General features: G+C 43.9%; 3 protein-coding genes across 3 annotated transcripts in view; 1 reads left to right on the top strand and 2 right to left on the bottom strand.

Moving 5' to 3' along the window:
* The window catches only part of LOC310863614 (IQ motif and SEC7 domain-containing protein 1-like), a 194,964-nt gene that overhangs the window by 73,829 nt on the left and 102,477 nt on the right, over positions 1 to 18,658 (bottom strand). The window lies entirely within an intron of this gene.
* LOC310863619 (uncharacterized protein) overlaps positions 1 to 18,658 on the top strand; it is a 265,965-nt gene that overhangs the window by 245,004 nt on the left and 2,303 nt on the right. The gene's annotated exons all lie outside the window — the stretch shown is intronic.
* Positions 7,488 to 18,658, bottom strand: part of LOC310863731 (E3 ubiquitin-protein ligase TRIM35-like) — a gene marked incomplete at both ends in the record, with an annotated part of 38,971 nt that continues 27,800 nt past the window's right edge. Inside the window, one exon of the mRNA XM_083772226.1 lies at positions 7,488 to 8,694. Coding sequence (XP_083628352.1) covers positions 7,488 to 8,694 — 1,207 coding nt within the window. The remainder of the gene's footprint in view (positions 8,695 to 18,658) is intronic.

Genomic DNA, 18,658 nt, shown 5'->3' with positions numbered 1-18,658 from the left:
GGCAGACATGGCTCCCTAGAGAAGACAGACTGTCCACTGCACACATGCAGACATGGCTCCCTAGAGAAGACATACTGTCCACTGCACACAGGCAGACATGGCTCCCTAGAGAAGACAGACTGTCCACTGCACACAGGCAGACATGGCTCCCTAGAGAAGACAGACTGCACACAGGCAGACATGTCCCCCTAGAGAAGACAGACTGTCCACTGCACACAGGCAGACATGGCTCCCTAGAGAAGACAGACTGTCCACTGCACACAGGCAGACATGGCTCCCTAGAGAAGACAGACTGCACACAGGCAGACATGGCTCCCTAGAGAAGACAGACTGTCCACTGCACACAGGCAGACATGGCTCCCTAGAGAAGACAGACTGTCCACTGCACACAGGCAGACATGGCTCCCTAGAGAAGACAGACTGCACACAGGCAGACATGGCTCCCTAGAGAAGACAGACTGTCCACTGCACACAGGCAGACATGGCTCCCTAGAGAAGACAGACTGTCCACAGACTGACAACCACAAAATGAGGTATATAGACCGAGGCCACACCCACACAGAGACGTTTAAAAAAGGTTTCACAGAGTCATGGAGTTCCTGAAATGTGAACTGAACTGAAATAGTGAAAGTATTTTGTCAAGTATGACATTGTCTTCTTGGCTTGTCAGTCAGTATAGAGTTACAAGTACACAGAGTCAGTTCCTATCAGGACTGACAGTCTTTCTGTGGCCTCTGCTACGATCCAGCACACAGTAGCCTTGCTGTCCTGTCACAGTCACTAACACGGATCTGTGTGTATGCGTGTGTGCGTGTGTGTGTGTGTGTGTGTGTGTGTCTCAGTCAGGGGGGCAGTCAGACAGATATTTTGTGAAGCCACTGAGGAAATCGGGATTTCCTGAAAGTTCATATAATGGCCTGTTGTGGCGCTGTCATTGGACCCAAAAAACCCCATAGCTCCATAGAAGTCCATGTATTTGGGCCCAACTTCACCTAGACTGTATTACCTTAATAAACATGGTCATGAATACTTTCTGCTTCCAGTCACTAGTTTAAAGTCTCATTTCTAATGTCATAATATTATTTTTGGAAAATTATGGTCCCATTTATAAAATAAATGACCATAAAGTCGCGTATGTTCTGAGGGGCGTGGCTACCGTTACAGTCTATGATCGGGAGTCCCCACCCACTCGAGTCAAAATAAAAACCAACGGAGAAGAAGGGGGGAAGTCCCGCCTCGTTGTCTGGGCCAGCCAATGGGCAAGAAATATGGCGACTTACAGTGCAAGGAATTACTGGCCTCATTTTACGTCCATGTTAGACCCGAGGAACGCTTTGTCCATATTTTTTACAGTCTATGGTCTCAGTCAGTAACACAGATGTTGGCTGCCGGCTGACGTCCACTGCACAGCACACAAACAAACAACACTAACAGTCACTACACATAGAGATCTGGAACAAAAGGTAGGCATGTAGATCTTTTTAATAGTTTTGAATCGCCAAAGTACAGTATGTAGTGTTTAAGTGGTACATTTATGTATTAAAATAACAATCTAAATCTACAAAGTAATGTGTGACTAAAGTTAATATCTGCCTCTTAGATGTAGTGGAGCATTGAAAAAGGTAAATACTATATGTAAAGTAAAAGTCCACAAAATTGAACTTGATTCAAGGTGTTGGAGACTTGGAGTTTGGAAGCGCTCGCTTTCAGTAAAGTATAATGGTGGTGGACAGGGGGGGGAATCATTTCATTGCCGGACCACAGCGGAGCAGAGCGTTGCCTAGCTATAACGACGGAGCCGCTGCTAGACGGTGGACCATTAAGTACAGTATAGCCTACTTAACGTACAGTAAACGTACGGTAGTTCATTTACATTTTACACCACTGAATTTTGGTATTAGCTGCTTCGGAATCTCTCTCTTATCTCTCCCTCCCTTCCTCTGTACACCAGGTGCACTGCTTCATCTCCCCAGCTGGGAGCTGTCTGGGACTAATTGAGCTGAGAGAGAGAGAGAGAGAGAGAGAGAGAGAGAGAGAGAGAGAAGCCTTATGCTAATGAAGGAAGTTCAGCTATTGGCCTGAGATGTAGGCTACTTTATTGAGCGTTCCTTCGTTGTGGATGTCTTCTACTGTATCGACACTTTGAGTCTCACTGAGCTTTATTATGGTACAGTGTGTCTGAGCTCACTTTTTATCCCACATGAGCTGCACGTTAGCATTAATATGAGAGTGTAGAATATGTTACTACTGTAGCTGCAACAATGCTTGTTTTATAATACTACTACTACGTACTCCGTCCGTCCGTCTGTTCGTTTATCCGTCCGTCCATCCATGATCTGTGCGAGTGTGCGTGTGTGTGTGCATAAACTCACATACAGTTACAGTAAGCTACATACTGATATATTGCGCCACGTTTCGAGCGTATTATGAACGCAAGACGGTAAGAAAGTAAGTCCGAAATATCTTGTTTTTTTGCTCAGGACATGCAGTACAGTACAGAAGTACACACTGCCTGTGTAGGAGGTGGACATTTTACACGGCTTCATTTGAACGCAGGAAACATCCTGGCTGTTTAAACATGATGTGAGGTTATACGAACCTCAGCCCACAGACCACAGCATTGTGCTGATGCAGTTGGCAGACGCAACATTATGACCAAACATCTCCTCCACATCTCCAGATCTGCAGTCATGCGTGTGAAACAGTGAGAGAGCAGCCTAGCCTGGTGGCTCCTATTCTCCTATACCTTCCGCTGACCCCCTCAGCTGAGAACCACAAAAAAACCTGAGGCTGATTCTATACAAAATAATGTCTTCTAAACAGTTTTCTGAAAAAACGTACGTTGCTATTATCAGTGGTCAAATGTTTTCATGGCAAGGACCCCTAAAATTATATGTATTTGGCTAGAGTAGACCCCCATCTCAAAATAGTGTGTTCCAGGGACCTCGAGAAGCAAAGATTGAGTTAAAAATGTTGGCTTTCGCTGGGGGCACAGTCGGTAGCCCCTGGGAGTACTTGAGTAGCTTCCAGGGGAAGCAAAAACAACCTCAGAAAATAATTCCATGTAATTGCATAAGCCCTTTGCTAAAATGTTGTCGGTGCACCGCAGGTTTCACCTATACACAATGGTCAAAGTCATAGGATTTGTCACACACGTTACTGCAGTGAAATTTGTTTTCCACATTTGACCCATCTCTTGGAGCGGTGATAACACAGTGAGCCGCAGCCAAGGAGCGGTGAGCTGCAGCCGTGCCGCGCTCTGGAAATCATTTGATTAGTTGATTTGACCCCCCGATCCAAACCATTCATATGCACTATATGCACCCAAAACTATAGAGCACCGAAGTCTGACGTCACTTTCAGTAGAGGGCGTCAGTCCCCAGGTTCATGTATTTGTTTAGTTGCATTGAAATCACCATAGGAGGAGTTTTAGATTGATTCATATAAGAACTGTGTTTGAAAAATAAACATGTCATCCCGGCCGCTTCACTCACATGGATATGAAGAATCAACTGACTGAGAGAAAACGCTAATGTTACTGCTGCTGAATTAGTTAGATTTTCGCTAGAAGCAGACTGTATCATATATGAGTGACTGACTGTTGCAAACGATACAGAGACACCTCCCTGACAATAACGCCGAGACAGCTTGTTTATTTTTGGACCACAACGCTTATAGTAGACGATATTAAGATCACCCCATGTTATTCTCCATAGAGAAACTACTTCCGTGAACCAGGGGAATCGTCGGGATGAGCGAGTTACGTCAGGACTTCGGTGCTCTATAGGCTTCATATGCAGCAGCCATATTGGAATGGAATCGGCCCCATTCCTTAATTCCATCACAGGTTTTACTAATGGTACTAATGAATGAACAGTAGCTAGGTCTCAATCCCATTCATTTCATACACAGTTAGTTAATATAGCATCAGTTTAACCATACATTTGAAAATAGACAAGCCCCAAATGTGTTCACTTGTAGATTGTCAATTTAAAAAAAAGAAAGGGAATATTTTTAAACCTTTTAACAATAACACACATTTAGTATTGGGGTCCCTGGCACAAAATATTTTCATATGGGAGTCCGCAGCCAAATACCGTGCATATTCATTTGCGGGTCCTTGTCATGAGACGGAAGCACTGCCACTGCACTGAGGGACTTCCATTCAACTAACTAAGTAATATGTATAGGGTTTAATTTAAGTGGTTAAAGATCTGTGGTCTCCCCTCTCAGATATAATATATAGGGTTTAATTTAAGTGGTTACAGATCTGTGCTCTTCCCTCTCAGATATCCATCAGTTCTCATCTGGCCTTCACTGATTGGACAGTCATGTTAATTGACCCATTAAGAAGCGACCACCCTTTTTATCGTTCCCCGCCTACCAGGGAGCCAATCAGGATGGCCTGTGCGTGAGTGCGGTGTGCCCCGCCCCTGTCCTAACAGCCCCCAGGAGCCTGCTGACACCTGGGTCAGGAGGGGTGTGTGTGTGTGTGTGTGTGTGTGGGAGGAGGGGGGGGGGCTGTAATTGCGGCCATTTAGGGGGCTTGAAGCGCCAGCTGAGGTCCAAGCTGGATGGATGAGCGAACGATCATATCGTACACTGATGGATGGATGGTAGACAGACAGGACTACAGCCCGCAGACAGACAGGCTGCCAGTAGGACAGACAGGACTACAGCCCACAGACAAACAGGCTGCCAGTAGGACAGACAGACAGGACTACAGCCCGCAGACAGACAGGCTGCCAGTATGACAGACAGACAGACAGACAGACAGACAGACAGACAGACAGACAGACAGACAGACAGACAGACAGACAGACAGACAGACAGGACTACAGCCTGCAGACAGACAGGCTGCCAGTAGGACAGACAGACAGGACTACAGCCTGCAGACAGACAGGCTGCCAGTAGGACAGACAGACAGGACTACAGCCTGCAGACAGACAGGCTGCCAATAGGACAGACAGACAGGACCGGGCCAACTAGCTGCCCTCAGTATTTCTACTTCTACCTACAGTATAAGTAAAACCCTCAGAGTACTTCTACCTGCAGTGCTGCACACACACACACACACACACACACACACACACACACACACACACACACACACACACACACACACACACACACACACACACACACACACACACACACACACACACACACACACACAACTTGTGAGACACTGATATGTGATGTGGTGATGACAGACAGACACAGGCAGGCCGCAGGCACACACAAAAGGATGGGCAGAAATGTCATTCACTTCAAGCACTCATCTATCTATGTGACACAGACTGCCTCCCTGCTGCCTCCCTGTGGCCTTTCCATGTCAGTGCAGTGGTTCATTTCAAGCGCCCTTTCTATGACACACTGCCTTCACTGAGGTCTTTCAACTGCACTTCAGAACAACACCACGCGCTTAAATGTGAGCGTCACATCCATCGCCGCCCGCTGTGACACACACGCAGGTCCCTGAAGCTACCGCTGTGAGACACACGCAGGTCCCTGAAGCTACCGCTGTGAGACACACGCAGGTCTCTGAAGCTACCGCTGTGAGACACACGCAGGTCCCTGAAGCTACCGCTGTGAGACACACGCAGGTCTCTGAAGCTACCGCTGTGAGACACACGCAGGTCCCTGAAGCTGGAGAACATTGACTTTGTGGTTAAGTTTGTACACTTTCCACCGTGGTTGAAGCGGTTCTGTTATTCTTTCTCGCCTAATTTTGAACCAAATTAATTGGTTCAGGGGATCCCTAAAAGTTGGTTCAGAAGTGGAGCAAAAAAACTAAAACAATACTTCTTACTGTTGTAAACACAACAGGCAATAGAGCGTCGCAGTCCGACCCCTACCAGGGCCCAGGAAATGATTCCCCGTTCATTTTCCTCATAGACATTTCAAAAAGTATTTATTTAAAGACCTTTTAAGCCTCGTACAAAGCCAACTCGAGTTGTGACAAATCATGACAACAAACACAATTTTGTGGGACGAACAATAATTAGAAAGAAGAAAAAAACGGCAGGTTTCAACACTTCTTTTTGTATTTTTCTTCTTTGTAATTATTTGTTTGGTCCAAAATATTGTGTTTGTTGTCATGATTTGTCACAACTCGAGTTGGCTTTGTACAACGCTTAAAAGGTCTTTAAATAAATACTTTTAAAAACAGAACATGAACGTATACCGCTCGGTTATACTGTGAAAATACCAGTGAAAGATGATATCGTTGCTGTCAGACAGAAACCGATATACACATTTCAACCTTTTTTTTGCCTGAACATTAATGCCCTACTTACAAGAGCTCACACAAAAATAGGGCTGTCACGATTACGCATTATGTGACCAGATTTGACTAAGAGCCTGCCATGGCACAACCTCCATCTTTTCACTAGAGGAGAACTATTTTTATTTTATTTTATCAAAAATGAGTTAATAGCACAGGCAGACTCTTCACATCATAGGCCTACTCTAGAGTATGTCTGAAATAGGTGTCAGAGCTGAAATCGACATGTAAATAAGATATAAATGCAGCTTGGTGTAATGTTAGAGTCCACAGAAGTGAACCTTTCAAGCCTGTTTTCTCAACTTGCTGTTTTCTGCAAGACATTACTCTATAAGCCATATCTCCAAAACTGGTGGGTCAAACTGAACAACCAATATGTGACATGATATGACAAAATAATTGCTATCTCAATATTTGTGATTAGACAATTATGTAATAATTGTGACAACCCTACACAACCCTTTTTGGTGTTAATAATCATACAGTATTTGAGCTGGGAACCTCCCAAAATAATCATATTTGAACTTCCCCCCCCACCCTGACAAGCACTTGGAATGTAGTAGTTGAGGAGCATTCGGTTACACAGATAAATATTGTCCAAATAGCAGATCTACAAGATCACAATGTCTTGCGTGCGTTGTGAGCTTGTAGATCGGCTTATTTGCACATTGTTTGGCTCCGTCTTATACTTGACAATGTGGTCAATGTTTGATCAGTGTTTATAGTATTATAGTTAGTTGGTTATTTTTTACACAGTAATGGTCTTCTACTTTTATTTTTTTAGGTATTCAAAAGGTCTTAAAAGTATTTACATTGTCACTTAGTACAACATCATTAACGCAATGAAGAATGTTTCTGAAAACATTTGAACAGTACTGTAGACAAAACAGTAACCAAATATGATTCTGTTTAATCAGCACTTCACACTTCGAGCCGACTGCGCCGCACTGGACACACCTGGCATAAATTAATAGTCTACTACTTTTATTAGCATAAGAAGAAATTAAAATCAACCAAATCGTTTTGTTTCTTTATTAACACTATTGTCTTTCTGACCCATTTTGAGATTTTTTATTGATTATCTTTTCCCGTGAAGCCCTCAAAAGGTTCCCCTTCCCTGACATTTCCTAAATATTCGATTCAATTAATCTGTTTTTTTTCCTTCATCTGAAATATTTTCTAAACATGATTTTAGGCATACTTATACCATCTCTGCCGATTCGTTTTCGGTCATAATGACCCCTTGCACCCTTGCACCCTTCCTAACACGGATGGTCCGCGGTAGCAGCTTCAGAGTAACACTAGCATCGTAGCTATAAATGTACGGAAAGAGTTTCTCGGTGAAAGTGTGCGTGAAGGTGTGCAGGTGTGAGTTAGTGTCAGGCTCGGAGAAGGACAGCGTGCCTCCGTTCCAGTCCAGCTGGACTCTGACCCTCCAGGGTTTCCGCTTCACCGGGAGGACGGTGAACGAGAGGGGTCTGCCCTTTGCTCTGTATTCACCGTCGATACATATTATTCGCCAACACTCGCCCCCTCCGTCTCCCTTCCTCGGGTACGACTCAGCCAACACGCCTACCGACCAACAGCGGTTCTCTCCGACCTCCACGTCCCAGCTGTGAGTCCCGGAGTCGAAGCCCTCGGAACCCAGGACGCAGCTGTAGAAGTCCAGCCTCTCCGGGTTGTCGGGAAAACGCTGGCGTCCGTCACTGCGTCTCACGCTGGTCAGGTCGTCGGACACGGTCAACGAGGGATAGGCGGTGTTGGGGTCCAGAATGACGGGAGTGTAGGAGACGATGTCCTTCATCTTGTCCCAGACTCTGAAGGCCAGGTTTCCCAGGTGTTTGGCCTCGTCTATCAGTGCTCCCGAGACCAGCTGTGGGTCCTGCAGTGTGAGCTTGAGTCTTTCCACTGTGGACTTGTAGTTCTGCAGGAATGAGACGTCCTGATCTACGGCTCTGATTGTGTTTGAAAGAGTCGATATCTCTCTGTTCAGACCCGCAACCTTCTCATTCATCATTTGAATCTTCTGCTCCTCTTCCTCCCTCAGTGCAGCGATCCTAGCCTCCTCTTCCTCATATAGAAACCGATGAAGCTTCATGAACTGGTCCTTAATCTTCTTCTCCGTGTCCTGGGCCTGGACGTTGATGTGTTTTGCCGCTTGGTTACAGTTTGTTTTAGCTTCATTAAAGACCTTTAGTTTCTCCTGCAAGATCTTCAGTGATTCCTTGGCTTCTTCCTCCATGTGATCCGTCTTTCGACGTTTCTCCTGCAAGAAGGTATCGCACAAGTTCTTCAGAACGCGAACGCAAGGCGGGTCATCCACCGAAGAGATCTTCTTGCAAATGGGACATTCCTTCAGCTTCTTGTGGGTCCACCATTGCCGCAGACAGCCTTTACAGAAGCTGTGGCTACATGGGAGGACGACCGGATGTTGAAATATGTCTCGACACACAGAACAGGAAAAGTTCTCTTCTGAGAAAGTTGTTGGAAAAGCCAAAAGTCCTGTTGGAAAAGCCATTTTAAGACACTTGGTTGAAGATACAAACACTCTGCAAGTTGTGGTAAAAAACCCCAAAGGCACAAGATGGATCAGTTCTCATTCATTCGTTGTGGTTAAACTGTCGGTGCTGCGTTCTCGTTTTGGTTTGTCATCAAATAGTCAAATTAGAGTTGATACGCTGTCATCATGTGAAATTGATGACGTCAGTGTGATAATCCATATTTGGACAACAACCGAAGGACAGTAGGCCTACGTGCTCCCTCCGGTGGGGGTAGTGGTACAGTGCCTGCCCACCACCGAGGACGTTGTGGGTTTGAATCCATCGTGGTTGAACGGGCCAGCTTTGTCGAGCTATTTCCCCGAACACAATTGACCCATGTTTATCACTGCATGTATTCCCACAGGCAGGGATTTTATGGATTTTATTTTTCATGTCATAAATTATGAAAGCAGGGACTCATAGCTTCAAATTGACATATTGGTTGTTCAGTTTGACCCACCAGTTTTAAGAGATGTGGCTTATAGAGTAATGTCTTAGAGAAAACAGCGAGTTGAGAAAACAACTTCTGTGGACTCTTAACATGACACCTAGCTGCATGTTTAATCATGTATTGCATATTTACATGTCGATTTCAGCCCTGACATTTATTTCAGACATGCTCTAGTATGTGAAGAGTTTGCCGACATGTGCTATTAACTCATTTTGGATAAAAAAATAAAATAAATTCAGTTTTTCTCCTCGGGGAGGAAAAGGGGTAAAAACAAACAAAAAACAAAGATCTGAGACCAGCCGGCACGTCAAAGCTGCAGGGTGGTTAACAGCGGTTCTGTGTGACATATGGTGTAACTTTTCTCATTAGTGGACTGCATGGTGCCCCCTGGAAAAATCCCCTTTGCAGGGTTTGATTGAATGTTGCATTTGCAAACATTCCCCCACATCCCTCTCTCTCTCTATTCTGTTTCATTGTAACTTAGTTTTTTTTCCCTCAATTATTATCATTTTATGGCGTGTCTCGTTTGCACTCTCTTAATGCTGTGTCTTAATGTGTTTAATGTTTTTATGTAAAGCACTCTGCATTGTCTCCAAATGTGTGCTTTCGCCGAATAAACTGGCCTCGTTATCCCCGAGCTCGTGATGTGGGCCTGCCTGTGACATAACAGGATGACGTGAACATCATTAAACGCAAAACAAGTACGATTGATGATCTTTACGGCAAGCAACTCTCTCTCACATTGCTGCTTTTTTGTTTAACTCATTCTGCGCGGGAACCCCTTTTGTGTTTCAAGCATTATGTTATACTTTAGCTATGGAAAAATAGCAGATCTCCAAGCTCGTAGCGTGGCACCGAGTGCCGTGCTACGAGCTTGTAGATCTCTGGTAGATGAAAAATCTTTGACAAAATATCTTTACGAGCTAAGGTTTTTAACTCAAATCTTTACTCCTCCTAGGGGTCCCTGGAATAACATTTTCAGACGGGTTTTTTTTTTCTTTCTTCATAAAACTTTTGTAAAAATCGTCCTCATGTCTAAATAGTTTAATTTAAAAGTGAATATTTATATATATATATGTACCTACAGTATACTAAAGCAAACCCAATAGAGTGGCACCAATATGTGGCCGCATTTGTAAATACCCTCGAATTGCGCTGTTTGTCTTTTTTTACAAGACTTTTATAGATGTTTTTATATATCTCTGCTGTTGAGCAGAAAACCAAGAAACTCCAAAATGAAAAATGGAAATGGAAATGAAAACAAAAGCACTTTTTAATACTTTCCATTCGTTCAATATATATATATTTTTAAACCAACACACAGACGGGTGTTCAATGGCATTGATTTATGACCAAAACAAGATCTAAAAAAATGGAAGTTAGGTGGTTTCTTCTTGCAGACAGCAACGATTCCTGGAAAAGGAACAGTAAAAGGTTTGGACGTGTGCCGTTTCCCTTCCCTGAGCGACGGTATCACAGATCTATCAGCAGTCAGGCAGATCAAAGCACGTCAGCACTGAGGGGATCACATTTAAAAGGCTGAAAGAACAGGCTTATCAGCCGTATCTGTACAACTGTGGAAACATGAAATGAGCTTTAGATGAGCCGATAGCGTGTGCGTGTGTGTGTGTGTGCGTGTGTGCACGCAAACTACAGGCCTAGTAGAATTTGAGAAGTAGAGAAGAGAAAGAAAGACAATGTACTTGCGGTTCTCATAAGAGCACATTGCTATTAATATGCTGTACAATAATGAACAAGGAACAGATTGTCCAAGCCTCCATCAGAAACCCTATCCTTCCTCCCTTCCTCCCTCCCTCCCTCCCTGTGTAAAGTGAACGCATCAGTTCGTTTTGACAACAGAGGGCAGTGTCGTGTCACTTTAGCAGCTCAGTGTAGGTCACATACATAATTGTCTAAATAAAATCTAAATTAATGTATTAGTTTATTTCATAAACAGTCCTGTGTGTAGGGGGGGGGGGGGGGGGGGGTTTGTGATGTCCTTTTAGCATTAACCTTTGACTGTACTACCTACTGTTAAAAATCATGTTTAACCCATTTAGACCTGAGACCAGATTATACAAAATCTTATAAATAAATAAAAGGTCTTATAAATCATGACCGTTTTCAAGAAAAACCTATGTTTCTATATGTCAGTGGTTCTCAAAATGAAGTCAAGGACCCCCAAATACTATATATATAGGCTATGTATTTGGCCACCGACCCCCCATCTGAAAATAATATGTTGTTCAGGGGACCAATCATCATTGGAGCGCTGACAAAAAAAAGAAGCCAGCTCAACTTTATGTTGATTTCTGGGTGTCAGTCTGTATAATATAGCCTGTATATTTTCTCCCTGTAAATAAAAACGTCTGGGTTTCCGAGGCTATAGTCTGTATATATCTTCATGCCGCAGACTTCCATGAATTGAATAATATGACTTTGTTGTCCTGCTACAGTAGTGTGAAGAATAATAAGACTTTGTAGTCCTGTCCCCTTGTATGTGCTATAGTGTGAAGAAGTCCCAGAGCACGCAGAACAAAAACACATCACAGCTATCAAAGTGACAGGGAAGGAAGGGAGAGAGAGGCAAGCAGCACACACGCACGTCTGACTTCCTCACTAGACTTACTCCAGGAGGTTGACATTTCAGTCAAGGGAAAAAAAAAACAACACACGTTTGTCATCAACCGCATTGTTGTCAGTTGAGTTCACACAGTTCATCATCGGTGACTTCTGTTCTGCTATATAACTTGTTTTTTTCCTACGAGGACTTGTGCATCTACGCAGCAGCAAACAGCACTATATTAGCCCATCCTGGCGGGAACCCCATTTTGGTGTTTTAAAAATTGTTATAATTTAGCTAATTGAAAAATAGCAGATCTACAAGCTCAGAGCGTGCCACTGTAGGTCTGCTATTTTTTGAAAAATCGTGAAAATGTGGCGCAAATGTTTGAATATATATATATTCTTTCAGAGCGAACGTTTTTAACTAAAATCTTTGCTCATGCCTAAATGGGTTAGATTCTCTCTCTGAAAGCAGTAACAAATTATGTCACCGAAAACCACGTTCTGAAAAAATGTGTGTCCCAGAGGAGTGATGATATCCATGGTGTTCTGGTGTCAGCATCATTCTGAAACTAAGTTGAAACAGCTGCAAACTGCAGCTCTATCTGATCTCCATATTCTAACCTTTTGCGTAAACCTTTTCTGTAAATTCCAGAATTATTCTGTAAATTAACACCCTACACTGTAGGGTGTAAATTAATACTTTTTGGTGTAGGGTGCCTACACCAAAAAGTATCAAAAGGAGAAGATCCACAACTTTTTGGATTTTTTTTTTAATTTGAATCCTGAAAAGTAAACTATTGTTTCCGCCCGACAGAGACAAATATCCTCCTTATAAACTGGTACAACTGTGCATCCTCCAAATACAAGTGCCTTGATTATAATTCAAAGCATTTATGCGGACCCCCCACCCCTACAGAACAACATGATGCATCTCCAAAGAAATGTCAAATAAATAAACGAAACGCAGAACATGTTTCATTGCAATACGAAAATACGACCACAAAATGAAACAAGATTTAATCAAATGTCAAAAACCTGAATGGTCTGCAAAGAAGCTCCCAGTTGGGCTGTTGAGCATGTTTGTTAATTACTTTTTGTATTGTTGTAAACTGAAATAAAAATGGAAGCAATCAAAAGCAATCATGTACAGCATAAACCGTGATTACAGTTGTCCTTCTAAACTAAGCACTGCAGCTGTGGCCATTCATGAACGCCTAATCACCGATTCATTTGACTGTTATTTTTACCCCTTATATAGAGCATCGCAGTCCGGGCCCCCCTACCAGGGCCCAGGAAATGATTCCCCGTTCATTTTCTTCATAGACATTTCAAAAAGTATTTATTTAAAGACCTTTTAAGCGTCATACAAAGCCAACTGGAGTTGTGACAAATCATGACAACAAACAATTTTTTTCTGGCCTAACAAAGAATTAGAAAGAAGAAAGAAAACAGCAGGTTTGCAACACTTTTGTTGTTGTTTTTCTTCTTTGTAATTATTTGTTTGGTCCAAAATATTGTGTTTGTTGTCAGGATTTGTCACAACTCGAGTTGGCTTTGTACGACGCTTAAAAGGTCTTTAAATAAATATATATTAAAAAAAAAAAAAAATCTCTCTCTCTCTCTCTCTCTCTCTCATATTAGCAGGCAACAGTGCAGCACTGTCTCTTGAATCAAACAGACTCAAACAGTGTGAAATATGAATCTTCCCTTTAGTCTTGTTCAGATCAGGATGGGTCGGGAATCAGGATTTGGGGCTGCCAGTCTGAACAGGGCCTCGGAGCTTGGCTCTAGCACCCTGCATTGACTAGCTGCACCGACAGTTACACCCTACATCTACAGAGACAATCTGCACAGCAACACCCCACAGCACCCTACATCTACAGAGACAATCTGCACAGCAACACCCCACAGCACCCTACATCTACAGAGACAAGCTGCACAGCAACACCCCACAGCACCCTACATCTACAGAGACAATCTGCACAGCAACACCCCACAGCACCCTACATCTACAGAGACAATCTGCACAGCAACACCCCACAGCACCCTACATCTACAGAGACAATCTGCACAGCAACACCCCACAGCACCCTACATCTACAGAGACAAGCTGCACAGCAACACCCCACAGCACCCTACATCTACAGAGACAAGCTGCACAGCAACACCCCACAGCACCCTACATCTACAGAGACAATCTGCACAGCAACACCCCACAGCACCCTACATCTACAGAGACAAGCTGCACAGCAACACCCCACAGCACCATAAATGGTAAATGGTGCAATTATATAGCGCCTTTATCCAAGGCGCTTTACAGAGATTGTGCATTACATTCACCCATTCACACACACATTCATACACCGATGGTGGCAGAAACCATGCAAGGCACCAACCAGCACATCAGGAGCAATTAGGGGTTCAGTGTCTTGCTCAAGGACACTTTGACACCAACTCTGGGGGAGCCCGGGTTCGAACTGGCAACCTTGTGGTTACCATCCAGCCACTCTACCCCTGAGCCACCGCCGCCCACACACCCTGCCCTACATCTATAGAGACAAGCTGCACAGTAACACCCCACAGAATCCTCCACCTGCAGGGATAAAAGGCACAGTTTTCGCCCCAACGGCAGCATCCTCCATGCAGGGACTGCAGCGCGGTAACACCCCCTACTAGAGTCTACATCTACAGTCTGACAGGGACAAGCCTGACAGGGTTGTCAAGACTCCAAATCGAATAAGAATTGAACAATCCCGTAGGTCACCAGCTAGAACAACTTAATCTAGAGAGACTCTAATTCAATTTGTCTTGGCTGTGACCTCTCTGCTCTGTCTCTGTGAGGAATAGGAAGCATCCGTCCATTCCCTTTCCTTCTCCTCTCTCTCTGTGAGGAATGGGAAGCATCCATCCGACCATTCCCTTTCCTTCTCCTCTCTCTCTGTGAGGAATGGGAAGCATCCATCCGACCATTCCCTTTCCTTCTCCTCTCTCTCTGTGAGGAACGGGAAGCATCCATCCGACCATTCCCTTTCCTTCTCCTCTCTCTCTGTGAGGAATGGGAAGCATCCATCCGACCATTCCCTTTCCTTCTCCTCTCTCTCTGTGAGGAATGGGAAGCATCCATCCGACCATTCCCTTTCCTTCTCCTCTCTCTCTGTGAGGAATGGGAAGCATCCATCCGACCATTCCCTTTCCTTCTCCTATCTCTCTGTGAGGAACGGGAAGCATCCGTCCATTCCCTTTCCTTCTCCCCCGGCTCAACAATCTGCCTCGTCAGCCATTGGACTTCTTCATCACAATGTAGAAATAATGATAATAATGAATGCAGTGGTTCTCAAAAATGTTCCATGTCAAGGACCCCCACATTTACACTTTATTAGCCCGCGGACCCCCATTTGAAAAAGATATGCCAGGGACCCCCATAAGAGACTGTTTTCACACTAGCAGTGATTGTCAACCATTTCAATTTTAAGGACCCCCCATTTTGAAATTCATTAGGCTACGGGACCCCCATTTAATGGGATTTCTATCTCTGGGACCCCCAATTTATATTGTAAAACCAATGTTAATTTAACTCTGAGAGTGTACAAATGGAACCAAATGGACCCATTACCCCCTGGAACTCCCTCAAGGACCCCTGGGTGTCCCCGGACCCCACTTTGAGAACCATATCCACCTGATATACTGCACACTAAACGGAAAAGTACCCTGACAACGGGTATTGCATAACGGAGTGCATGTGCATTCCCAACTTGCATCGTTCCCAACTTGCATCGTGTTCCCGAGTACGCTGGTACCCAACAGGCACCGGCAGTCATCAAGTATACTTAAAGTAAGCAGGCTACCTTTTTTAATTTATTTTTGGGTTTAGAAAATACTATGGGCTCCATTTTCGTCACCGCTAAACCCCTTATCCCTAAAGTTCTTTGCCTTTTTTTTTTTTTACTATTTTGAAAAACATTTTTGAACAGTTCAACTAGCCAATCTACATTGGCACGTTGTGAGCTTGTAGACTGGCCATTTTAACTATTCAAAAATGTTTTGCAAAATAGTTTAAAAAAAAAGGCAAAGAAGGGATTTAGCGGTGACGAAAATGGAGCCCTAAGTATCTTCCACCATGTGCACGATGAGGACATTCCCACACAGTAAAGCGTAACCCCTCCATTTGTGTCATATCAGTAAGTTGTATCAGAGCCACCTGGCCTAGCCTAGCGGCTGAGCTGGATGGAAGTAACGCTGTCACAACAACAAGGTGTTCCTGTGCTGTGGTGATTACATTCACAGCCAGCTGTCGTCCCGACGCAGCAGTCTGTCGTCCTATTAGATGTGTCTGTCGTCCCAACGCAGCAGTCTGGCGTTCTATAGATGTGCTGAACGAGTGAGCCAGGCTGGAGAACATTAACTCAGTAAGACCGGTCAGGTCCATTCTATACAAAATGTCCTCTTAAATCCTAACATTTTTCTGAAACAAAACTGACATATGTCAGTCAGAGGTTCTCAAACTGCTTCATGTCGAGAACTCCCAAAATTATATTGATTTTGGCCGCCGACCCCCATCTGAAAAATATGTTGTTCCAGGGACCCCCCCACCCCCCGCCCCCTCAGAAGCAAAGATATGAGTTAAAAGCGTTCGCTGGGAAGGGATATATATATATATTCATAGATTTGCACAGGTTTTCAAGATTTTTCAAAAAATAGCAGATCTACAAGCTCGTAGCGTGGCTATGAGCTTGCAGATCTGCTATTTTTTTCAACAGCTAAAGTATTAAAATAATGCTGGTTAAAAGTGGTTAGAAGCTAAAGCGACACAGATGCGATCCCGTCCCTAAAGCATTAAAAGAGCAGCTGAAATGGCATTTAGCCTCCGTAGTACGCTGGTGTTTATTATGTGCTGTATATTACACACAGCAGCCCAGCAGTGGAGCAGGTGGCTGGCTGCCGCTCAGCTGGCTGTACTGTAGTGTATTACTCTGTACTGTACACCAGGGGTTTCCAAAGTATTTAATGCCAAGGACTCCCAAATCGACACTCATTAGCCCGCAGACCCCCCATTTGAAAATATATGCCAAGCACCCCCCCATAAGGCCTGGGCCGTGGCTCAGCGGCCCAGGCACCTTGGCCTGGGTCGTGGCTCAGCGGTCCAGGCACCTTGGCCTGGGTCGTGGCTCAGCGGTCCAGGCACCTTGGCCTGGGTCGTGGCTCAGCGGTCCAGGCACCTTGGCCGGTAGCCCGAGTCTGGCAGTGTGCCGCGGGCTCGACTCCCGATCCCAACGGTCTTTACTGCATGTCACTCCCCCATTTCCTGTCAGCCTACTGTCTGTCCCTCCATAAAGAATATAAAATAAAAGGTGAAAGCTGCAAAAAAAACTAAAAACAAAAACATTTAAGGACCCTCCCATAAGAGAAGATTTTAACGGCTCTAACAGTGATTTTTCAATCATTTTCATTTAAAGGACCCCCCCAGTTTGACATGCATTAGGCTAAATCAATGTTAATTTAAATGACCACTTTTCAACCTAGCTTCATATAATTGGTCCTCACTATAATGTTCATGATAAAATGCCACAATAATTTTCTACTCAGTCTGTGTCTCTCATGACTCTTTTGATTTGATTTGATTCATTTGAAATGCAACAACACCAGAGCAGCGAGGGAGTCTGAGGATAAACACAATAAAGTAGGACTTATTTCCATCGTGGTTCATCTCACAAGTTAATAAGTTAAAATAATGCACTCCACTATATTTCCCGAGAAATTTAGTTCTTTTTCTAGAGGGATCCTTTCCAGTAATAATAATAATAATAATCTTTATTTCAGGGTCGTACACAGTACACAATATAAAAGAAGACGGCACATAATATAAAATAATCAGACCCGTCTGACGTAGCGCATGGAAGGAACACGTTATTCCAACCAGTTCCTTTCCCCTCCACCAGGCGCCCCGGGCTGGCCAGGGGGAGGCAGTTTAGAGACCAGGATTACTGCATGTTTTTTTGTGAGGGTACCTACCTACCATGACATCATTTCTGAAAGCCAGACATTTGAGGGGCTGGCGCCCGTCCAAAAAGACAGCAGTATATCAATAAATATACACAATAATATATATATAAAAAAAACTGCTTCTCATATAGGGCTGGTGAGAGCCTCTAGTCTAGGATGCCGTTTTCTAGCATACACACATACAATATTGTTCATCAACTGTGGAGCAACGACCTCGCAGCATCATTATACTGTAAGCCACTCTGAGCCTCTGTCGGCACTCGGCACGCTCCACAGCCTGTACGGATTGCCAGAGATGAGCCGTATATAATACTGTACAGAGGTGTGACATATACGGTATGCTCTGAACAACAGAACACCTACAGTATAGCATATTTCCCGAGCAGCATATTGTCCTGTGTGTGCATACTGTACATTGTATGTCACTGTTCTGTAGACGTCTCTGTCCCCCATCTAAGCATCATCGAGGACATGACCACCAAGGTGTTTTATTTAATCAGCGAGGACATGACCACCAAGGTGTTTTACAGTGGTGGAAAAAGTACAAAAATAAGTAGAAGTACTGATTCTCTACTTGAAAATTACTTAAGTAAAAGTACAAAGTACCCATTGGGAAAGTCACTTAAGTAAAAGTACAAAAGTACCTCAAATTAAATGTACTTAAGTACAAAAAGTACCCGGTGTAAAATGTACTTAAGTATAAAAGTAAAAATTACAAAGTACAAGTACAAAGTACAAGTAAAAAGTACAACATGTTTTTCAAAATGCCTACAAAGAAATTAAGTCCAACAGTGGCTTTATTTCAACACTCGT

The sequence above is a fragment of the Protomyctophum parallelum genome (genome assembly GCF_964188405.1).
Source record: "Protomyctophum parallelum genome assembly, chromosome: 8".
Taxonomy (NCBI): domain Eukaryota; kingdom Metazoa; phylum Chordata; class Actinopteri; order Myctophiformes; family Myctophidae; genus Protomyctophum; species Protomyctophum parallelum.
The sequence above is the reverse complement of the archived record's forward strand: the minus strand, read 5'-3'. Positions and strand labels throughout refer to the sequence as shown.